The sequence below is a fragment of the Sander vitreus genome, chromosome 12 (genome assembly GCF_031162955.1).
Source record: "Sander vitreus isolate 19-12246 chromosome 12, sanVit1, whole genome shotgun sequence".
NCBI classification, from domain to species: domain Eukaryota; kingdom Metazoa; phylum Chordata; class Actinopteri; order Perciformes; family Percidae; genus Sander; species Sander vitreus.
Genome location: NC_135866.1, coordinates 11,686,354 through 11,708,439, shown reverse-complemented (window position 1 = coordinate 11,708,439; position 22,086 = coordinate 11,686,354). Strand labels below are relative to the sequence as shown.

At 40.6% G+C, this 22,086-nt stretch overlaps 1 protein-coding gene across 1 annotated transcript; it reads left to right on the top strand.

Moving 5' to 3' along the window:
* The first annotated feature begins 583 nt into the window (after window positions 1–583).
* LOC144526370 (uncharacterized) lies at window positions 584–8,189 on the top strand. The gene is made up of 5 exons (XM_078263797.1): window positions 584–1,663; window positions 4,282–4,378; window positions 4,502–4,577; window positions 4,663–4,888; window positions 5,647–8,189. The coding sequence occupies exons 1-5, from the start codon at window positions 1,373–1,375 to the stop codon at window positions 7,033–7,035; spliced, it is 2,079 nt and encodes a 692-aa protein (XP_078119923.1). The 5' UTR covers window positions 584–1,372; the 3' UTR covers window positions 7,036–8,189.
* Window positions 8,190–22,086: the final 13,897 nt, after the last annotated feature.

Genomic DNA, 22,086 nt, shown 5'->3' with positions numbered 1-22,086 from the left:
TTTGTGTTGTAAATGTTAGTTTTTTTGTGTGTGTTGTAAATGTTCAAGAATTCCAAATTACTGTTATATATTGTTTATATTGCAAACTGAAAAGTATGTGTCTGCCACTATAACTTTTTCTGGGAAAATACACTGAAAGAAATAAGTGTATTAACTGGAACCAAGCTTAGTTCTTCAGAGAGATGTCCTAGAAGAAGAATTTCTGGTTTCACAAAGAACCTGTGTCTCAAAGAACCATTAAAAAAGGATTATTTGAGGGACCTCAAATGGTGCCCAAAAGAAGTTGTGGAAAAGATAGGTTCTTCAAGTATACAATTCTGAGTTTTTTGTGGACAAAACTAAAATACTTGATGGTAGGGCAGAGGCATTTTAGAAAGGGGGATATACGTTTTGTGGCAGAACGCATGTCCGCCTGGTAGGACATGTACCTTAATCGCTTTGTGTTGTGATAACCGCTATATAAATGCAATTCATTATGATGATGATTAATACTATTTACCCGGGGAATTGAGAATCATTTACAACAATATACAAAGGTATGGCTCTCATTTGCAATGGAAATGTGGATTAGGCTACAGGAAAAAAATACTGCTTACAGTGCTGCATTCAGTTATGGTAGGTTTGAGTCAAGTAGATTTAATTTAGGCGAGCAATGCGTTAAATTGATTACAGTGATCTTGATTTTACAGTATCAACTGTATTTGAATGAACAAATTCCACACAAAAGGTTGAATTACAGCATATGGATCTAGCTTTCAAACAGTAATAGGGTGGCCACGTAATTGACTACGCGGTACATGTTTACATTGTCAAACTATCATAAGAAACGATATGATTGCCCTTTTTTTTAGTAGACAGTCTAAATTAAGTGTAATGAAGGCCTACGAGGTTCGATTGCACGCACAGAAGAACAAAAGCATGTATTTTGAAAGATGAGTAATGTGTTATTTAGCAAAACCTCATTGCTAAAACAATACCAAAACGATAAAATAAACAATGCACCTTCTATTTTTAATTTCCTTAGGTAAACTCGAAGCACAGTAATGTTGGTCCATCGTCACTGAATGCATGCGCGCTCCCTCTGCCAGGGGCACACTTCCTATTAGAGGACAAGGAAACTTATTAAGGGTCTCTGTCAGAGGGTAACTACTTTTGCACAACGAGTCGGGATACGCCTAATATCAAACCACGCGAACCCAGCTAGTAAATCCCGCCCGTCAAGCCTTCGCGCCAAGCAGAGCTGGCTAGCTGTTAGCTGTTTGGGACCACGCCGGGATAGCAGAGTCCACACAGAGGCCTGTGTTCCAGTCCCCATAAACATTAAAACTGTCCGGCCACTTTTAAAACCGAAGGGACAGAACTTAAATCCAGGATGTGCTCCGTCGTCGGATGTGATTCGGGGCGTCGCAGTGCGCTACGGTTCAAGTTACCGGAGGACCCAGAGAGGAGACTGGAGTGGGTTCAGTTCCTTTTCGAAGTCAACGGGCAACGACTTAAAGAGTCGTCCTGGACTGATATCACCATTTGTAATGAACACTTTACTGAAGACTGCTTTGAAAACCTGGCTCCAGGGACTGGCACGGTCCATCTAAAGCCAGGTGCTGTCCCATCACTGTGTATCAAGTCAGAGCCAGACGAACCTCTGGAGAGCCCACAGTATGTGGTGAGTCTGCTGTAACGTATCTGTTACTATCCCCGTCCTCCTACCTTCTCAACCCATCACTGGATCATAAAACATGTCAAACTAATTCAGGTGAATGGTTTCTTTTTAGTTTAGTCTCGCATTGCCAGACCTAGCAGACTGTTTTTATTTACAAAAGCTGCTCTCAGCGGCTGTTGATGTTTAATAAACCAATGCATAACGGGTGATTAATCATAAAGACAAAATGCACTTACAATGCTTTTCTTCATTAATACGATTTTGGGAATAATTAAAGTAGGATAAAATCAGAATGTCAATTTAATCATGTACATAGTTATAGGAGTTTTGCATGTTTGCTTTTCGTTATAATAGCCTAGATAACAAAATGTGTAAGGTGTTTACACCACAGGTAATTCCATAGGCCTACTTTGTTCAATATAATTGACTTAATTTAGTCAGAGGCACATATTTGAGATAACAATAATAGCTAAGCCCTTTGTACATTTACGTAAACAATCAACATACTTTATGACACAATGATCACACTGAACTGTATAAGTCAACATCCTTTATTTAAAGGGGCGGTATGCAGTTTTGGCCATTTCTTCGCTGTTTTCTCTCTTTGCTCACAGGTTTCTCTATAGAGCTCCCCCTACAGCTTCGGAATAGATATTTGGCAGCTTTTATGTTTACTTGTGTCTGACTCGTCGCTCGGTCAGTCTGCCGTTTCCTCTTTCTCTGTTCCTCCGACAATGCTTTCCTAGCTTTCTGCTTCTTTTTTGCCGGCTCAGCCATGACGATAGTGTGAAAAACTCATAGACGGTAAAATAAATGGACAAAGTGACGCCGTTGTTTTCGACGGAGCACTTTTCCGGTGATGGCTGAGCGTTACTGCGCAGCTGCAAACTGAGCTTGCCGACGTAGATGTGACGTAAGCAACCTGTCTGAAAGTTGTAAGTCTTCTGGTAGCTGTGCCAAGAGAAATCTCAATCATTCCCAATCTTGCAGAGACGGAGAGCGTAGGTATATGTAAGGAGATAACATAGGCACAGGCTAATTATTGCTAACTAAAATGCTAGTTAACATTAGTAATTACACTTAAACAGCTAATGTGAGTCGAAACTGCCTGCAAGCTTCTCCTGTACTGTACGGTAATTTGTCTATTATGCGACAGAAAGTCGCGTGGTTATGACACAATCGTTAGCCTATTTTTACAAAAACGTCTGCTACGGAGCCATAACGTGAGATACAAGGTAACGGAGCTTTTTATACATTGTCATGTTTCTAAACAATGGACAAATAGTCTTTAAACGCTTCAGATGTAAAGTTATTCGCTGTCAAAGTGACGTCAAAATGGCTTATTAGCATCAAAATGGCTCCATGGGAGGTACGCTCAAGGGGGTAAGCTTCTCGGACCGCGTAGCTCCTATGGCGCCATTTTGATGCTACCAAGCCATCACCTCCCGTTAGCATTCCATTGACTGCCATTCATTTTGGCGCCACTTTGACAGCGAATAACTTTACATCTGAAGCGTTTAAAGACTTTATTTGTCCATTGTTTATTTCTAAAGAAACACGACAATGTATAAAAGGCTCCATTACCTTGTACCTCACGTTATGGCTCCATAGCAGGCGTTTTTGTAAAAATAGGCTAACGATTGTGTCATAACCACGCGACTTACTGTCGCACGGTAGAGAAATTACCGTACAGTACAGGAGAAGCTTGCAGGCAGTTTCGTCTCACATTAGCTGTTTAAGTGTAATTACTAATGTTAACTAGCATTTTAGTTAGCAATAATTAGCCTGTGCCTATGTTATCTCCTTACATATACCTACGCTCTCCGTCTCTGCAAGATTGGGAATGATTGAGATTTCTCTTGGCACAGCTACCAGAAGACTTACATCTTTCAGACAGGCTGTGCAGTAACGCTCAGCCATCACCGGAAAAGTGCTTCTAATATCCTTCACTGGTCTCCGTCCAGAGCAACGGGATCTGTTGGTCCATTTTATATATGTCAATGGGTACGCTTTGTGGAGGCTGGTTTACTCCCTTGGAAAAACTCCATCGAAACCTTGTCAGCCGGTTCATGAATGGGTGTATGTGTGCAGTGCCGGGATGCAATTCGTTGCATCGCGAGACCTGATATCACGCGATACTTCCTGACGCTGAGGCCGGCGACTCGTCGGCCCAAAGTTGCAAGGGTGGTTTTTCAGCCCACAGGCGCTAGGGGGGAGCGAGATGACCACCATTCAACTCGAAAAAAGTCATATAACCATTCCAATGACTCTGAAGCTGTTCAGTTAAGGTAAATTAAGCTTAAAAAAAAAACTGCATAGTTCCTCTTTAATACAAATTTACTGTCCACTACTGTTACGCAACATGTAGCATATTTGAATTTTAAAATGTTCTTAAATTTGTGTGCTACATCACGTCTTGTGTGTCATTTAAATACTGCTTCTACTGTCAGGTGCCCTACAGTGCTGTTGATGTCACACAGAGTATGATTAGCACTTACCATGTCACTGGTGCTAAGTCAAACATGTTCTCATAGTACTGCAAGGTACTTCTAAACACAACTTTAGTGTATTGTATCTAGCTTTTGTTTAACTACAGGCTTTTACTCTTGTCATTTGTGTAGGAACCTGTTCAAACCACAGAAGCGGCTTGTCGTGAAGACATTAAACCGTGTAATACTCCAACTTCCTACTCGGAAAAAGCAAAACATACTATAACTGGTAAGAAATGTTACACATTGTAAGGGTGCTATATATACGTGACTAAGTGAGTGTATTTTATAGATAAAGGGAGTATTTATTACAAACTTTCTTTATATGTGAAAACGGAACTTTATTTTGTAGGTTTCCATGCAAGCCCGGTGTCAAATTCACCAGATGCTTCAAATACTGTCACCTCTGGTGATTTAAACAAGGAAAAGTGAGTTATACTTATAACGTTTTTTTTTTTTACACTTTACATTAGGTTGGCTTTTTAAATCTTAATTTGAATTGGTTTTCTTTAGAGCTGCGCTTCTGACGGAAGGAAAGTGTGTTGTGAATGAACGCTGCCTCCTCCAGTTGTTCCGCCGCAAATGCCCGTCATGTGGATGTAAGCTTCAGATGGAGAAGGTCACCCATGGGGTGCTCATCATCTTGAACCAACAGTGCCTTCAGTGTGACTACAGAAACCAATGGAAAAGCCAAGTCAATGCCAGTGTCCCAACAGCTGAAGATCAACACCTGACAGAAGTAAGTAGACCTAACTCCAGAGACCCAACAGGTAGGACTTAGTCAGACATACTACAACATACCCAGACACTCTGACTCTAGTTTAATGACCTCAGAACATGGTACTTCAGAGCCCCTGGAGGATGCTGCTGGGAAATCTTTTCATGAAACTCTTTTGCGTTACCTCACAATATGTTTTGCGTTACCTGGCTGATAGAAACGGACTGTCACTGTGATTATGACTGAAGCCATGGGCTGACATGGCTTTGGCCATTGGTGCTTTGGTTGTTAGGATTATGGCTGAGGCTCATTAGTTTATAATGGGTGTAACACTAACTACATGCAGGGGTTGTTTGTGTGCAGCGAGTCAGCATGGTCGTGCTGGCTAAGCTTATGCGTTTTTGGCTTATGTTAAGAGTAGTTTCTACTGTAGCCGCCACCACAGTCAGACAGAGCAGCTGCTGCTGTGCCCACACTGGCTCTCTACTGTTGGAGTTGAAGGATTAATGAGAAATAAATGCATAATGTAAAGTGTCACATCATCTCTCCTTTCTGTAGTATCTGCAGTGCGTTTTCCTAAAGTGGCAGTGTATTATAACTGTACTTTTCACAACCGTGGATTAATCCTATAGAATTCAGTTCAATTAGAATAATAAATCATAATTTACTCTTGCCTGCCTGCTTTTTGGTAATTTGTCTATACTTTTCTGTGCTGTATAGACTCAGAAACGTTTTACCTATGCTAGGTAGTCATTCTTGTCATTGTCTTTTTTTCGCAGGGAGTGCCAACAGATGACAATCTCAGCAGCACAGTTTTCTCTGAGATTGTTACTCTTAGTGATGAAGAAGGTGATCTGTCAGACGAAGGAGAAGAAGGTGATGATGGTGGGGTGAGTTCAGATGGGGAATGGAATCCAACTGAGGATATTTTGCTGGCTGAAGAGCTCACAAAGAACTCTGAAGAGGAATCCGAAGATGAAAGCGAAGATGAAAGTGGACAGGACAGCGAACAGGAGGAGGATTCTCCGGGTGGCCTCCAAATTCATGAGCTCTGCACCGAGTGTGGACGTTTTTTCACTATTCTGAAGCCTCACACATGTGAGCACAAAATAAAGCCCTATTCCTGCAATGTATGTGGCAAACGATGTGTTACCAAGACGTCTCTGAAAGTTCACAGTAGAATTCACGACGAAACCTATGACCATCCTTGTAAATTCTGCCACGTTCCCTTCAAAACAAGGGTGGACAAACTTAAACACGAGCAGATCCACGAAGACAAGAAAGATCCCTATAAATGTCCCGACTGTCCAGAGACATTTACCACCAATACAAAACGCAGAATTCACCTGGCAAATCACAGAAACCCAAAGGAGTACAAATGTGGAGTTTGTGATCTTGCGTTTAAGGATTTACATCATCTTCGGAGACACTCTGTTGTGCACACAGGATTGAAGCCGTACACGTGTTCAGTGTGCCAACGTGGCTTCAACCAGGGAAGCCACCTGAAATCCCACATGCGTGTGCACACAGGGGAGAGGCCTTTTAAATGTCAGCATTGTGACAAAAGCTTCAATCACAACGTGAGCTTGAAGAGTCATGTCCAGCGTTACCACTCATCGAGCTCTGAACGCGAACGAAAGAAGGGTGAAATAGATGAAAGGGCGAGCGACACGGGTGAGGCTGAGGACAGTGGGATTAAGAAAGACACAGACTCTGAGTTTGATAATGTAAAAGAAAAACCAGATACAGAAGAGGAGGCGCAGAAGGAGAGAACAGGAAAAAAAAGTGGTAGGAGGAGCACAGGTCGACCCGTAGGAAGGCCTAAGAGAAATGCAGAAGGCAGCTTGGTTCAGTCAGGGGGGAAAGCAGGTCGGCGTTTAAACACTGCAAAATCAAAGGCGCAAAAGTTAAAGAAAACCGGTTCCAGCGATGAGGAAAGTGAGGCAGAGCAATCCGACAGTGACATATCCTTTGACTCAGCGGAAGAGGAAGAAGCGAAGGAGACAGTAAGAAGGAGCACGGGGAGACCAAGGGGAAGACCCAAAAATAACAGTGACGACGATTTTGACCCAGAAGAAGAAACAAAGAAAAAGAGATACAGCAGTCAGAGCAGCGGTAAGAGCTCAGGGAAACGTAGAGGAAGACCAAAAAAGAATCAAGCGGTCTGAAAATTCTCACAACACAGAGCTGAAGAATTAATTTGGTGTAAGCATAGAAACCTGGATTGATGGCTTTCTGAATGAAATTGTCTTTTACTGTGCAGTAATGGAGGGTCAGTCAGTAAATCATAAGTTATTTGGAAATATATTCAGTAGTGGGTATTGGGTGCATTATAAGAAAGTGACAGAGCGTAGGGAAAGGTAATTGCAAGTTACCTTTGGAAAATGTGGGTCATCAAATGTAGAAAAAAGGGCTCTTACTGGGAAATGTGTACTATATTTGTGTAACGTGAGAATAATGTAAGCTTAAAGCTAAAAATACCTTTATACTTTCAAATGAAGCAGGGCCCTGTTGCAGTTTCTATCTTTACTTATTCACTATAAAGCTGCATCATTATGTAACTTGAGAGATGTATCAGTCTGTAGGGAGATGTAGAAATATTCAGATAGCAATTAATTGCTACATGTTTTGTTTTTAAATCAATATTCAACAATTTAACCTGTTGGCTAATAGATCATCAGACTCAATGATAATGTACTTTTACACAACAACAACAGTTTGGTATTCCTAAGTCATTTCAACTCTCCCAAGTTTAGGACTATTGGGCTCAGAGAATTGTCAAAGAACATCTTTAAGGACTGTATGCTTTTGTATTGTTTAGCCCATTAGCTACAGATAATAGTGTTTACATTGCTGCTGACCATTTTGGAGCTGCTCGCTGAGCCTTGAAACTATTTTGAGATACAATAGCTGAGTAATCACACTGAAGAGAAGTTAGTTATGGTTCTGGTATGGTTCCATAATAATACAATTATTAAGATGGACTGTCAAGGACCTCAGAGTTTCCCTGAATGCACCACTGTGGCGGGTTTTGCAAATAGTCCCTGTTTGCCACTGTATTAGAACGCAAGTATATAAGGAAGTAAAATACAGGTTAATAAATGAATAAAGTCTTCACTGTATTGAATTACCTGTGCCAAGTAAGTTTCAAGTCTCCGCAAGTTTATTGCCATACCATACAGAAACTAACTACATAGTTGCAAGTAATGTTAACTATATGCTATCTGTAGAAAACGGTATAAAACATGCAAAATACCCAGATTTTTATATAAAATAAATGTGTCCAACTGCCATTTTGAGAGCGTTATCTTACTTTGTCCAGTGTGGTATAGGAAGAAAAGGTTAGTTATTCACATTTCTACTTAAAAAACTCAGAGAAACTGATCCCTGGCCAACTTCACTGGAGCTACTGTGGGTTTATCTTGCTGAAGGAGAAACAACAATTGAACAGTTTACTTTTCCCCCGTCTTACAGTTCTTGAATTTAAATGTACGGGTGTTCCCACTTTGATCAAAAACCCTGAACGAATCCCCCTACTTAAATGTTCATTCTCTCTCTCTCTCGGTCTCGGTCTCTGTACCGGTGCTTAAGCTAACTTCAAGGCCCAACAAGTTTGTTCTTGAGTGTTGGTGAAACTTCTTCAGCTTTGCTCTCTGGGAAAGAGTCAGCCTGTTGCTGGTTGAGCCCAAGGGTGCTGAGTGGATTACATATGTCGACGGTTGGCACGTCTAAACGTGGACTAATGTCTGGAGAACTGAAATACAAGGACTTTAGTGAGCTGCAAACCTTGGTACTTTGAGGTTGTGCTGATACATTTCAGTGACTGATAAGAATGTGTGCAATTTAATAAGAGTGAGACACCATCAGGCTATTGACATCAGCACATCTAGGTACAAACTTTGTTTATTTAGGTGGTTACATAAATTCTTAGATTATTAAGAATGTAAAGGAAGTAGGGAGCATTAGCTCACTACATTAAAACATAGCATAAAAACCTGTATACTGTTAAATCCAGATGACATCCATTTCAATCAATTCCCTTTCCAAGGTTTCTTTGCAACAGCAGTATTTATCCCAAGCTATGAGAGGGATGATGCAAGGCGAGAGTACAGTTGATCATTGGGTAGTCATCTGTTCACAATATATAGATACTGATAGGCCAGGCCGAAACCCTGAAACCATGTTGGAATATCTGCTAGTCCAGGGTGATTATAGTATCCTGCTAGTTTCAGGAACACCACTAGATGTCCTCCTTGTCCCACAAACTCATTTTGCAAAAGAATAAGCGAGACCACAGCCATCTCTCCCAACACAATTACTATGGTAACGGTTAATCCTGCTGCATTACCTGAGCCGGCCTGTTGAGCGAGTCAGGGATGTGCTTTCTCCCTTCTCTTCCTCCTGTCTCTCCCTGTCCTGTCCTGTCCTGTGGAACCTGGTGGATTCTCCCAGGAGAAAGCAGGTTTTTAGTGCAATATGTCTTCCTCTCCCATTTGTACTCTATAGGTGACCAAAGTTCTAAAGCCAACCCTCAAAGAGTATGTAAATATTAAATAAGCGCTAAGAAGTTAGAGCCAGCTGCCGAGGTTTGCAAAATCGATGTACACTGTCATTTCTTAAAGTCACAAGGACAGCTATTTCTTTCTACTTTCTATTAGGTTAAAGCTGTATACATATTTTCCTCCTACTATAACTCCCTTTCTAGCGCTGATGATTTGAAGCTGGTCTGTTTAAGATGTCAGTTAGATAATCTGAGCTGCTCGCTGTGCACAGAAGACTAGATTGATGCAGACTTGATCTAAAAAGTGCATCCTGGAGAAAATTACTGGCACCATCACTGTGAGGATAATATTATACCATAAATTCACTCAGTAAGATACAGTGCAGGTGCCCTGTGTTCATTTCCTTCCACAGTGTGAGTCAGAGTGACAGGAACATTAGGAGACAGAAAAGTGGTAGAATAACATGAGCTGAGATTAGAAAGTAAGAAGTATAAACCACCAGCAGCTAGAGGCACCGAAAACCTATTTTATGGTTTCTGTATTTGCTAAAGAAATCAGATTTCAAAATGGGTTTCCCACGCGGGAGCTCAAATGCCTACCAAATGTCATAAGCCAAGCAGATAGGATTCCACCTGGGCCAAATTACATTTTCTTTCCTAGACATATAAACATTACTTGGTTGTTTATTGAAATTCACTCGACCTTTAGACTGTTCTCCTGTCTATTGCTGTGTATCTGTATGTTAAATATGAAGCTGCAGCCAGTTAGCTTAGCTTCCCATAGCATTAAGACTGGAAGCAGATGGAAACAGCTAGCCTGACTGTCCAATGGTCATAAAATATGTCCAAATCTGTAAAGAAAAAGAACAGAACATTATTTTTCATACCATGGGATTCTTAAACAGTTCAGTTGGATACTCTTCCCATTAAAGGAATAGTTTGATATTATGGGAAATATACTTTTTTGCTTTGTTGTTGAGAGTTAGATGAGACCGTCTATATTTTAGCTGGAGCCAGCAACAAAACAACTGGAAACGGGTGTTCCACTAGGCTGATTTTGTCACCTTTGTACAGAGCCAGGCTAGCTGTTTTCAGTCTTTATGCTAAGCTAAGCTAAGCAGCTGCTGGCTGTAGCTTTACATTTACTGTACAAACACGACTCGTATCAATCTTCTCATCTAACGCTCGACAAGAAAGCGAATACGTATTTCCCAAAATGTCAAACTATACTATAATGGGAGGATTATCCACCTGAACTTTTTAAAGGCCCTATGATATGAAAACATTTTCTGCTGTTTATCTTTAAACCTACATTGTGTAATTTTTTGAGTTGATTCTTAGCCAAAAAACCTTTTGTTCTTTCACAAATATGTGCTCATTCATGTGTAATTACTTCCACCAACTAATCAAAGTATTCTCGTAAGTGTAGAATGTGCCATTTAGAATCATTCAGAACACATACAAGGGAGTCCCTTGAATGATGGCCGGCATGTTGCGCCTCCATCTTTAAAATACATTAGCCAAAGAGGGACATACCTCCGCCTTTCTCCCTTTTACACTCAGTGGCACCCCGCACGGTGACGAATGCCAGGGGGACATTACTCGCCAGGGAAGCGAAAAAGAGAATTAAAACGACAACACGACAGGCAAAGCAACAAGACCAAAGTTAATATTGGAGTGGCTAGAACAGCTGTGTGTAAATGATGGAGATACTAAGAGCTAATTTCGGGTTCGGCCACTGTAGCAGTTAAAACATGATCTGAATGGGAGGGGCTAGAAAGTAATATTCAGTTGGTTTTCATATACAATTTCACCGCTAGATGGGAGAAATTCTTACACAATGTAGCTTTAAAGTTTTATTTTTTGCAAAGATGTTCCTCTGTATATCTCCTCCTCTGTAAAGTTTTACTGCAGTAGTTTTCATTGTCATTCATTGATTTCGAATGGAATCCTTTTCCACCCACCTTCACAGGGAAGACAGAGTGCTGTCATATAGTTTTTTATCAATCACACAGCAATTGTATTCTGTTATTTATCGTAACCCCCTCTCCTTTCCACCCTCTCTCTGTGCAGAATTACCCCCATAAACTGCAATCACTTGTCTCCTGCTATCCAGCCTGGTTGACTGGCAAGTGTCTGCTCTCTGTTTCACAGTGCGGCATTGTCAATCCAAAACAGCAGGGACTGAGTATGTCAAGGATGTTTTTGCCCTGAGTTGGGAGATTTGATAGATCGTAGTCAGAGCCGAACATAAATTTGATGGGCGAGGGGCCAAAAAATCCAGTGTTGTCAGTTCTGAATTTAAATCTACATATGAAAGCAACACTCTGAAACCTTTCACAGCATAGCAGAGTGTCAAATGTCAACTATATTGTTTACAGCAGAGATACACATGTCTTTTTGAGAATGCGCCTTCCCAGTATCTTTTTGTGGTGCTTAACAAAATTCATAAAATTCTAACGTTGAATACCCAAATGTAAAAAGGTAGAGCACACACAAAGACAAAGTCACTCAGGACAAAGTGGACTAATCTAAATGCTTCCAATTTATTCTGGCCAAGTCAAACAAACAAAGAAGGCCATTAGTCCGAAACGTTAGCATGTTTGTTTGACATGGCCAGAATAAATTGGTGAAATAGTACACTTTGTCTTGAAGATCTGTGTGTGTGCTACCTTTGTACCTTTGGGTATTCAACGTTGCAACATATGTAAATGTCTATGCATGCATTCAGCTCCTTTGCAATTCAATGATTAAACATGAGGGAGCAGATTTGATTTGCAGTAATGGCAACCTCCCCATGAAACATTCATATGAGTATTTTTAGAACACAGCACACTGACTAAACACTAAAAACGTAGAAAGATTACGGATAACAAGCAACAGTGGACTGCACTTGTTGGTGTCTAGTGCCAATTTCATGCCTTTTCTAATCTATTTACGTCACTGTAACTACAGTTCAGAGATTTAATCAAACAAGTGCTGTTTTTAGCAGTTTTATGCTGCGTATTTGTAGTTCACATGGAGCTCAGAACAGTCGATTCATTTGGTCGACAAGCTTCAAGCATAAAACAAATGATACCTGACAGATAATATCAACACACAGGATCTGCAGCATTGTGCATACATTCGGGCATCCAGCAAGGATTTAACCCTCAGATACGAACAGATAAAGAAAGTGTGTGTGTGTGTGTGTGTGTATAAAAGTTTAGGTTATTTTAGTTTATCAGATCCCCATTAGCCAGCCTTAAGCACCTAGTCTTCCTAGGGTCCACATTTAAAAACTAATTACACATTACAGTCCACATGGTCTATATCCATTCCACGACCTTCCACTGATGGGATTGCTCTGTTGCCCCCGGAAATTCCGCCGTATGTCCTTCTTTTCGGCTGTCCATTACCTTATGCTTTCTTTGTTTTGGAATTTTAAACTAGGGTCGATTTATGAGGAATAATGGTTAACTGCTCCTCAGATCTCTGCAGGGTAAATCCAGACAGCTAGCTAGACTATCTGTCCAATCTGAGTTTTCTGTTGCCTGACTAAAACAACCTTTGAACGTACACGTTCCACCAAAACAAGTTCCTTCCCAAGGCTATTTTGCAGCGGCACCATGCGCTCAGCGCCATGACATTTGTGATTGGTTTAAAGAAATGCCAATAAACCAGACCATGTTTTTCTCCCATCCCTGAATGCTGTGTGGACTAGCCAGACCCTCCTCCGCAGCGCTGGGGAGGAAGGTCTGGCAATGCGAGACTACAGTCCACATAAATCAACACATTTGAAATTAAACATTACAGTAAAAAGAAAATGCAAACATAAGACATATTAGAGAACAACATGAATATGTATGAGTAAAACTGGATGGAAATATTCATAATACAAAAACATTTAGCACTCAGTGACTTGCATACTAATGCACTTGTTGACTACAAGTGAAACAGAGAAAGAAGTCATTTCAATTATAACTCCGGTATAATGACAGCAAAACTGCTGAGATATCTGTCATTAAAACTACATTTCCATGTCATATTATTAGAAGTTTGGGAGCAAAACATGAAACTTTATTCTCCCCGGAGGGAGACTTACCTGTATATGGGAAGATAGATAGATACAGAGAGTTGTTAATGTTTGCGAGACGTGACATCTGCTTCCTGTTCCCCTGCCATTCCCAAGTTACAGTCATTTGAATCAAAAATTTCAATCAACCCCTTAAATGTTAGTTAGTCCATTATGCAGAATGGCAGTGTGTGCCATTCAGCCCCCAAGTGGCTGTGACACTGCCAGCTTGAGACAGAGACAGTTATCTGTACAAGGCTACTATGTTCCTCCAAATCGACACAGGCATGTTACATTTCAACTCACCGCCTCACAGCAGATTAGTACATCCCTCCAGGAGCCATATACAAGTCATTGTTACTGTACTTCTCTGTGTGCAACTTTGTTTTAAAATATTATTAACTGGAGATAATTCAGGCACCAATACATGTGTCACACAGATGAAACAGCATACTGTCACTTGTGTATTTGTGTTTTATAGCCATGCTAGCGACATGACTAGGATGGCAGAATCGCTCTGATGGTAAGTCAGTCAGTCCAGCTATTAAATGGATTGCCATTAAATTTGGTTCAGACGTTCATGTTCCCCAGAGGATGACTCCTACTGACTGGTGATCATGCTGACTTTTCATTTAGCACAATTATCAGTTCAAAACTGTCCAATATTTTGGTTAACGACTAAATTCCTGCAAAAAGTAATGACATTCACAGCAATTAAATAGCTAATGCTACTATGCAACTAAGATGGGGTAAACATACCTGCTAAACATCAGTAAGTAAGTAAGTAAAGTTTATTTATACATAAAGTAAAGTTTATTTATAATAAACTTTACGCCACAGCCTAGGCGCCACTGCCTGGAAAGATCATGTTATCGTCATTATGAACATGTTAGCATGCTGATGTTAGTATTGCTGTACTCTTAAGCTTCATTCAGGGTGGATGTCTTTCTCTAGTGTAGGTGGAGTGATTTTAACATTACCTGCTCTCACCCCCACCCTGTTAATTACATATGCAATACTGCCCACTATTTTTCAGCAAATTTGCCAGTCCTTCTGTAATTTAAAGTGCATCTCCAACCTTTTTCCAAGAGAAGAGCTGCATGTCCTACTGCATTTTGTCAGCTTACTGTGAAATTTGACTTTTGTGTGAACATTGATGAAATCGATTATGTTTTTGCCAATCTGCATGTTGTAATTTCGTGATGGTTAAAATGCTGCAGAGGAGCACAGTGATTATGAACAGTGGAGAGCTCCTTATTTAAGTCGACCCTTTCCTTCTATTCAGTTACCAACGTGATATCATGACTTTGTGTAAACATACACGCCACTTCCCTAAAGCCAAGTGGCGTGCTATCTGTACACATTTTGAGCTATCCGCGTGTATGTCTACGCTCTATACAGCGGACGGCAGTCTGCAACGTCACAGCATAAACATAACCACAAACGTGGAACTTTCTAAAGCCACGTGGCGTGTTATCACGAGGCTAAGTGTTATCGCGAGGCTACGTGTTCTCTAACACTCCAATAATGGCATACGAATTGCCGTGTCATACATACGACACTTCATGAGATCAGTCTGCCGTTACAGTAGCTTTCTTGGCGCACTGCACTACTGGGGCCACTGCTTACACTAGTTTCCCAGGACCTCAGAAGATCAGAACAGTCAGCCAACACAACAATCTACTGGCCACAGAAGTGGTGTCATCTTTTTTATAGCTTACTTATAATCTATATCTCTGCCAACCTCAATGCCCTCTCTGATATCTTAATTATTTCACTTTTCCTGCGATGTATGTTATTCCATGTTACAAAATGCAATTTGAGTGGTGCTTTGATCCAGCTTTACTACTACTACTAAAATTGTATCCACTTGTATTGTTCCTTACATACTGTCTTTCTAGATTGATTGCTTTCCAGTTTCCTTTGTCACATTCATTGTATTATTTTCTCTCTTTGAGAGATAATTCTACCTTTTTAATCTATCCATCATTCCCCGTCTGATGCATCTCTGCTCCCTTCCTTCCATGTTCTACCAGCCACAGAAATTGGATTTTTCTTGAAAAAAGAAAATAGACATTTGTTGGCTCTGAGGCAGCACATTATTCAGGCTGTGTGTGGGTGCGTGCGTGCAAGACTGTACTCGCGGCAGATGAGTTAGTGATTCCAAGGTCATAAGGGATAGGGCACACCCTGGAAATCATTAATATGTATAAAATATCAATGGCTTTCAAAGAAAAAGTTGTCGGGCTAAATACCACCGCTGAGTACAGATAACAGTGCAGAAAGTAGCACTGTTATCTTTCCATCTCAACGCAGTCACTCAAATACATGTGCATACTAACTGCTACTGTCATTCTGCTATCAGACAGGCCTCTCCTAGACAGTATCACTGAATAATATCATGGTATTTGCGGAACGCACATACATATGGTGAAAATGTTGTTGGCAATAACTGTTAACTGTCAAAATAAACCATTTCCATTGCCTCCTGATGTTGCTTGCTTCATGTCCTGATTAGGTTTGTAGAAGTTGAGTGATATGAAGAGCTTGAATATTATTTACTCTCAAATGACACCTTTTCAAGGTCTATGGGTCGTTTCCTCACAGTGGACCCCTTGGTGAAATCACGGTGATGACCTTACAAGCACACATGCTGCTGCTCGACTGTGTGGGGAACGAGAGAGAGGAATATGATACATCAAGCACATTACAGCATCTGTAGCAGTGACTTTATCAACTTACAGGGCTGTTAAACCAAGGGCAAAGTGGACATCCTCCTCTGTAAAGTCCATTCACAGATCATATAAAAGGATATATGGTGTGTGTAATAGCGTTTGATAAGCACTATAAAATGATTATCATTGGCCCGGCCTGACCTTGTTGGCATAACACTGGTTTCCAATGCACTGCACTCAGATGAACTTGCTCTAAAGATGCTTTCAAAGTAAGAATAAGCTTAATAAATTTAAGTTAAAAACATATGTATGATACTGTTACACAAGTGACAAGTTCAGAGGTTATGGTGTAAATACATCTTATTCTATACTGTATAAACTTCTGATTCTGTGTTACAAAAAATCCCTGTGTCCTCCTCTCAGTTCTCTTTAACTCTTGCAAGCAAAGTTATGCTTGAGTGTGTTGCATAAACAGCACACAGCTCCCAGTGGTATACAATGCACTTAAAACCACATCTGTTCCTCTGTAACAGTCAGTCAAGTCAAGATATAGACAATAAAGCCTCAGCCAAGATCCACTTAGTTTTTAAGACCCAGAGATGTGGTTGAAAGACAGCAAGTGTACATAGAGATAGATTTCCAAAGGTCAAGAATGAAATTTCAAGCACAATAAAGATTTCTTTTTGTACAATATAGACCCTAAACTTGAATCATGAAGTCATTTATTGTACTGCTCTCTTGCATTTTAAAGCTGAAATCAGTGGCTTACTGCACATTGCTGCAGTGAGGAATTATTGAAATTATGTTTTTGATGGTGCACTTGTTGTGGAAGCTCATTGCAGTCTTTGAAAAATGCCACATTTAGCAAAATGTGACATTTTTATTTTATTATTTGGATGTCGAAAAAACACCTTAAGACAGATGTTATGTCTGGGTTTTTTTTAGCCACAGGAGCACCTATGTTTTCACTTATGTCAGCATCTACTAGATAGATTGGCGCAAACTTTTGTATATACATTCATGGTTCCCTGATGATGTATCGCACTGACTTTGGTGATCCCCTGACTTTCTCTGTAGCGCCACCATCAAGTTAATATTTGTCATTCTGAGTGAAATGTCTCGACAACTATTGGATGAATAGATTTTAAAAAGACATTCAATCCACCCTCAGGATGAATTGTAATGGCCTTTTGTGATCTCTGACTAAAGATTTAAATATGTAACAGTCCAACTAAAGTCGTTTTTAATGTGCCTGAATTTTAATGGAACAATATGCTGGTTTGAAACATTTATGATTGAATTGATGAGTGACGTAACACATTTTAACACTCTTTGAAATACACTTACATATTCAATCACTCACACTGTGTTTAAATAGAACCGCTTGTTATGCAAGTGTGAACATTAAACGTCAAACACTTCAGCTATGTGGAAATATGCAAAATATGTTTCATCTTATTTTCACTTTTCTGTAGAAACAAACTTAAAAAAGCAGCACAACACATGCACAGTTACAGTGCTGTCACAAGTAATTGACATTGCACCAAAATGCCTGACCCATTTGACTTGTTGCGCCAACTCCTCCAGCCTCAGATCTCATCCTTGCAACACGGATGTATTAATTTGTCTTCAGGCTGGAGAGGTGAGAGTAGAGAAGGGGAGGGATGATGTTTGAGAATAACTTATGCTGAGAGAGGGAGGGAGGGGAGGAGGAAGGAAGGAAGGAAGGGGGGATAAATGGAAGCAACGTTTGAAATTATTATTTAGTTCTCCCCACACAACGCTTTTTCTCGCCTGGAGCTCAGTGCTGCTCACAGTTTACTATTTCTTACTCTCACTCTCTCTCTGTCTTTCTTCCTACAGGGCTTTTATGTATCTTATGATAAATCCTGAAGGTAAATTCCTGTCCATGAAACCAGTCTCTAAAGCTCCCCATGAAACCCTGTGTATGTGTGCGTGCGTGTGCGTCCGTGCGTGTGTCATGCTGATGGAGCTGCTTGTGTGAGTACATTGCATTCATACATACGTGTTTATGATACATCTGTGTGTGTTTCTGTGAACTGTATATTATCTGAGTCTGTTTTCGTAGTTTATTTTCTCCTCACTATCACCAGAGGGTAGACATTTTTTATAAGAGGGATGGTTTTAAAACTTTAGATTATGCATGTTGTTGGGGCGGAGTGAAGTGAATGATCCTTGACAAGTTGAAAACTATTGGTGGGTTTTTTTTTAACTGACAAAAAAAAACCCCGCTAAGTGGATTAAGAGCTTGTTATCGTCAAGGAAGAGAGAGCAGACGGGCAAAATTAATGCATTTTAAAATTCAGCTTGGATTCACTTTTCCCATGAAGTCAGGTTGGAAAATAGAGCTTCTTCTCGCTCTCTCACTTTTAAAGCCAGTCTTTGGCTGCGGCACATCCTGCAGGAATATCTAAGATTTATGTCCAGCTGCTGCCCAGGGCGCAGTATTAACTGTATAGCATGTTGTCTGTCAGTCAGAGAGTGAAACGTTACAGGCCTGTCTGTAGGGAGAGGCTGTGAAGAAAGTGCAAGCGAGGAAGGATGAGGAAGGGATGAATATAGAAGAAAGAGAGAGAAAAAGAGTATAAGTCTCATGTCCATTACATCCCTTTATCTTCCCTTTAGCAGAAGGCCCCTTCAGGACACGCTCACACACACTTACACCCACAAATACGGATACCATACTGTAGTGTCATTGCAGCTGGACATTAAGATTGATGGACTCCTTACTGAATTCAGAGGAGGTCCCAGGGGCATTTAGGGCATACTTTCTCTACCTCTGTCACATGCACACTCAATTAACTTAATGGTGAAACAGCTCTGAGGAGAGAGGAGAATAGGGAGACGGTGAAGAGCGAGGCAAAGAGTGGTAGTTTTTTTGCACAATAAAAAAAGGAGAAGCAAGGTCAGGCCTTATCATGTTATTTCATGATCACTTGGGTTCTTTTAGAGAGTGTAATGGAGCTTATCAGCCCTTCAGGTCATACATGTAAGTGCCTGACAAGTTTTTCATGGCGCTAATGTGACACTCAAAGGTGGCATCATCCTCTTGTATTCGAGGTAAGTGAGTATGTGCACTCAGTCTGTTGCAGCGTGTAGAGTTTATCTGCTAGCTGTGAGTTTAATAATGAAAGACCTGTGACCCCTGGCAGGTAGTCACATCTATGAGTTCTTACTAGTTCAAACCAGTTTGATTTTCCCTTTTTAGATGGTTTCATTTGAATATTTTCTTGAATACTGTACAGTATAAATACAGTAAATACAAAAAGAAGGAAGCAAAGTAACAAACAAAACTAGAGATCATCTTACGATGGGATCACACCAGTCATGAAGACACATCGGCCCAGAGCCGTAAAGTAGGGGGGGCCAATGGCCTCTTCCCTTCTTCCTACCCCCTACTTCCCCCCAACGTTTAGACAATTTAATAAAATATCCTTCTCTGTGGCCAGAGGCATTCAGACGTTTTGTTCTTCAGGTTCTGAGTTGTGACAGTGTGCCTATACTGCTACTCTATTGTTTGTTTCTGGCAGTTTTGGGGTTTTCGGTTCATGTTTCTAGTTTTCTGTGCTTGTGCCGTGTGTTCATTATGTGTCCCCGTAGCCCTGCCTGGCATGTCTTTCGTTGTACCTGTGGTTCTAGCCTTGTCAGCCTGTTGTGTTGCCAGTCCTCGTTGTCTTCCTACGCTATCGTGTTTCCCTTTTCATTCCAGTTCCCTGCCCACTCCAGCTGTGCCTTGTCCTGTGATTGCACAAAGTGTTCAAGTGTTACAACTTCAATGGAGATTATTTAATCAGATAAAGAAGAAATCAATCAATCCGGCCACAATGCTGATTATTATTACAGTAAAGGCAGATTTATTTTAACACGCGTGCTGGTCAGACACAAGATGGACAAAGAGTAGCCTACACCTAGATTCTGCAGAAAAAGAACGCAGACCCAGCTTTAAAGGAGGAAAGTATAGAAAATACACATAAGTATGAAATGTCTTTGTCCACAGTGAAAAACATGTCGTCAGTGTGCAGGTTCTACGTCTGGTTGTACTACCTCGGCTCTGAGGACATCGTTCATGGCCTCTCTCCAGCTCAACAGAGAGAGCCTTTGAGTCTCTTCATATGGGCATTCATTGATGAGAAACGCAGACATGGTATCTAAAGTTAAACAAACTTATAAAAGGTTTATAAAAGTTTTAAGTTTATGTGTAGTTATTATAATGTATGCATATGTATATTATATCATCGCTGTCGGGAAGAAGGCTTGTATCTCCATATTTCTTTATTTACATTTTTTTTTCTTCATGAATCAGGTCCCCCTTACGTCTGTCTGTGGGTTTTACAAATATTTAAACAGTGATGAGGCAATTTCGTCGCTTTTGGACATACAAGGTTTTCACCCAACAGCAACAATATATTTGTGTGTTTTTTTTCTACCAAAACACAACTACTGTATGTGGATGCATCTATATGTTTTATAACATAAACATACATAATATAACATCATTCTATTTTTCCAATCAGCTGAGTTACTCCACAATCTTTCCACGTACGCAGTGTTACCTGCAGAAGTACCCCCTGGGGTACTCGTACCTATAATTGGGAATCACTGATATAGAGCATAAAGCAGCTCATTATCACTTATGGTTTATGCTTTGGTGCCTGCACAAGCAAACCATAATTTAAGGAAAACTAAGAAGTAAGAAAAGTATACGTTTAAACTTAAAACACTGTCTATATTTCAAACATTTCATCTATACGTGGTGTGCTTTGTCATCACTAAAATGTATTTACTTCTAGTATTATGACACCAAACCTTTTGACGGTGTTATGTGCTGCAAAAACACCAGCTCAGTCACTGCAGACTACAAAAAACAACTGACATCTGTCAGAAAACTTTGATGTGCTCGGGACATTTGGAGCAGATTTCTGCCGTTTGTTCTACAGGAAGTTCATAACTGTTCTATCAGCTACATCACAGATCAATAGCTGTCTGGAGTCACTTTCTCGCATGTGTGCGTGACAGAGCGTATGTAGGAAAGAGTGTGTGTGTGTGTGTGTGTGTGTGTGTGTGTCTGTCTGTGTGTGTGTGTGTGTGTGTGTGTGTGTGTGTGCGTGTGTGTGTTTGGTTAAGTTAGAGAGGTAAGAAGGGAGGGTATTAGTCTGAGCGACAGAGTATTAACCGTCACACTACTCAGAGCTGTCCTCATGGCTCGGGATGGGTGGGAAAAAGTGATGGATTTTAAGGAGAGATGTACGGACGGATGACAGAAGAGAGGAGGGGGGTTTGCGTTCGTGATCAGAGCTTTGACATCTGTAAATTTAATTAAAGCTGTGTGTGTGTGTGTGTGTGTGTGTGTGTGTGTGTGTGTGTGTGTGTGTGTGTGTGTGTGTGAGGGAAAGTGTGTGTATTTTTGTGTAAGTGTGTGTTCCCCTTTCTGGCCGCCTGCAGGCACAATGCTGCCTCTGTCGATAGTTTGTCCTCCATCAAACAGCCCAAGGTTGACTAATTAGGACTGTGGAACATTCACATTCCCTCTGTTCCTCCTCCTTCCTCTCTACCTCAATTGTTCTCATGTATCCTCATTTCTATATCTCTCTTCAATCCCTGCTTATCTGCATTTCTTACACATTTGCAGTAGATATATTTAATTGTTTTGTGATAAACTGTATAATGGCAGCACTCACTCTCGATTACAGCTTGTCATTATCCCCTCTGGACCATTAGGGGGCACTCTGAATATTTATAACGCCTGCTGGCCACAGTTAGAGCCAGACCTGTAATCCAGTATTTGGTACCCAACGGGCACATTTTGAATTTGAATTGACAGAACATTATTTTATGTCGAGGTCCCTCTTTGGTGAGTGGACAAGAGTGCACTTGCACTCACATTTTCCTCATATTACACTAATTTTTAGTTTAACTTAAAATGACTGCAAAACAAGGTCCCATCATGGCTAATGATTTAAATGACCTT

Coding starts and splice junctions, on each gene's coding strand:
- LOC144526370 (XM_078263797.1), top strand. CDS start 1,373: ATGTGCTCCGTCGTCGGATGTGATTCGGGGCGTCGCAGTGCGCTACGG. Junction 4,379..4,501: donor AGCAAAACATACTATAACTG/GTAAGAAATGTT, acceptor TTTATTTTGTAG/GTTTCCATGCAAGCCCGGTG. Junction 4,889..5,646: donor AAGATCAACACCTGACAGAA/GTAAGTAGACCT, acceptor TTTTTTTCGCAG/GGAGTGCCAACAGATGACAA.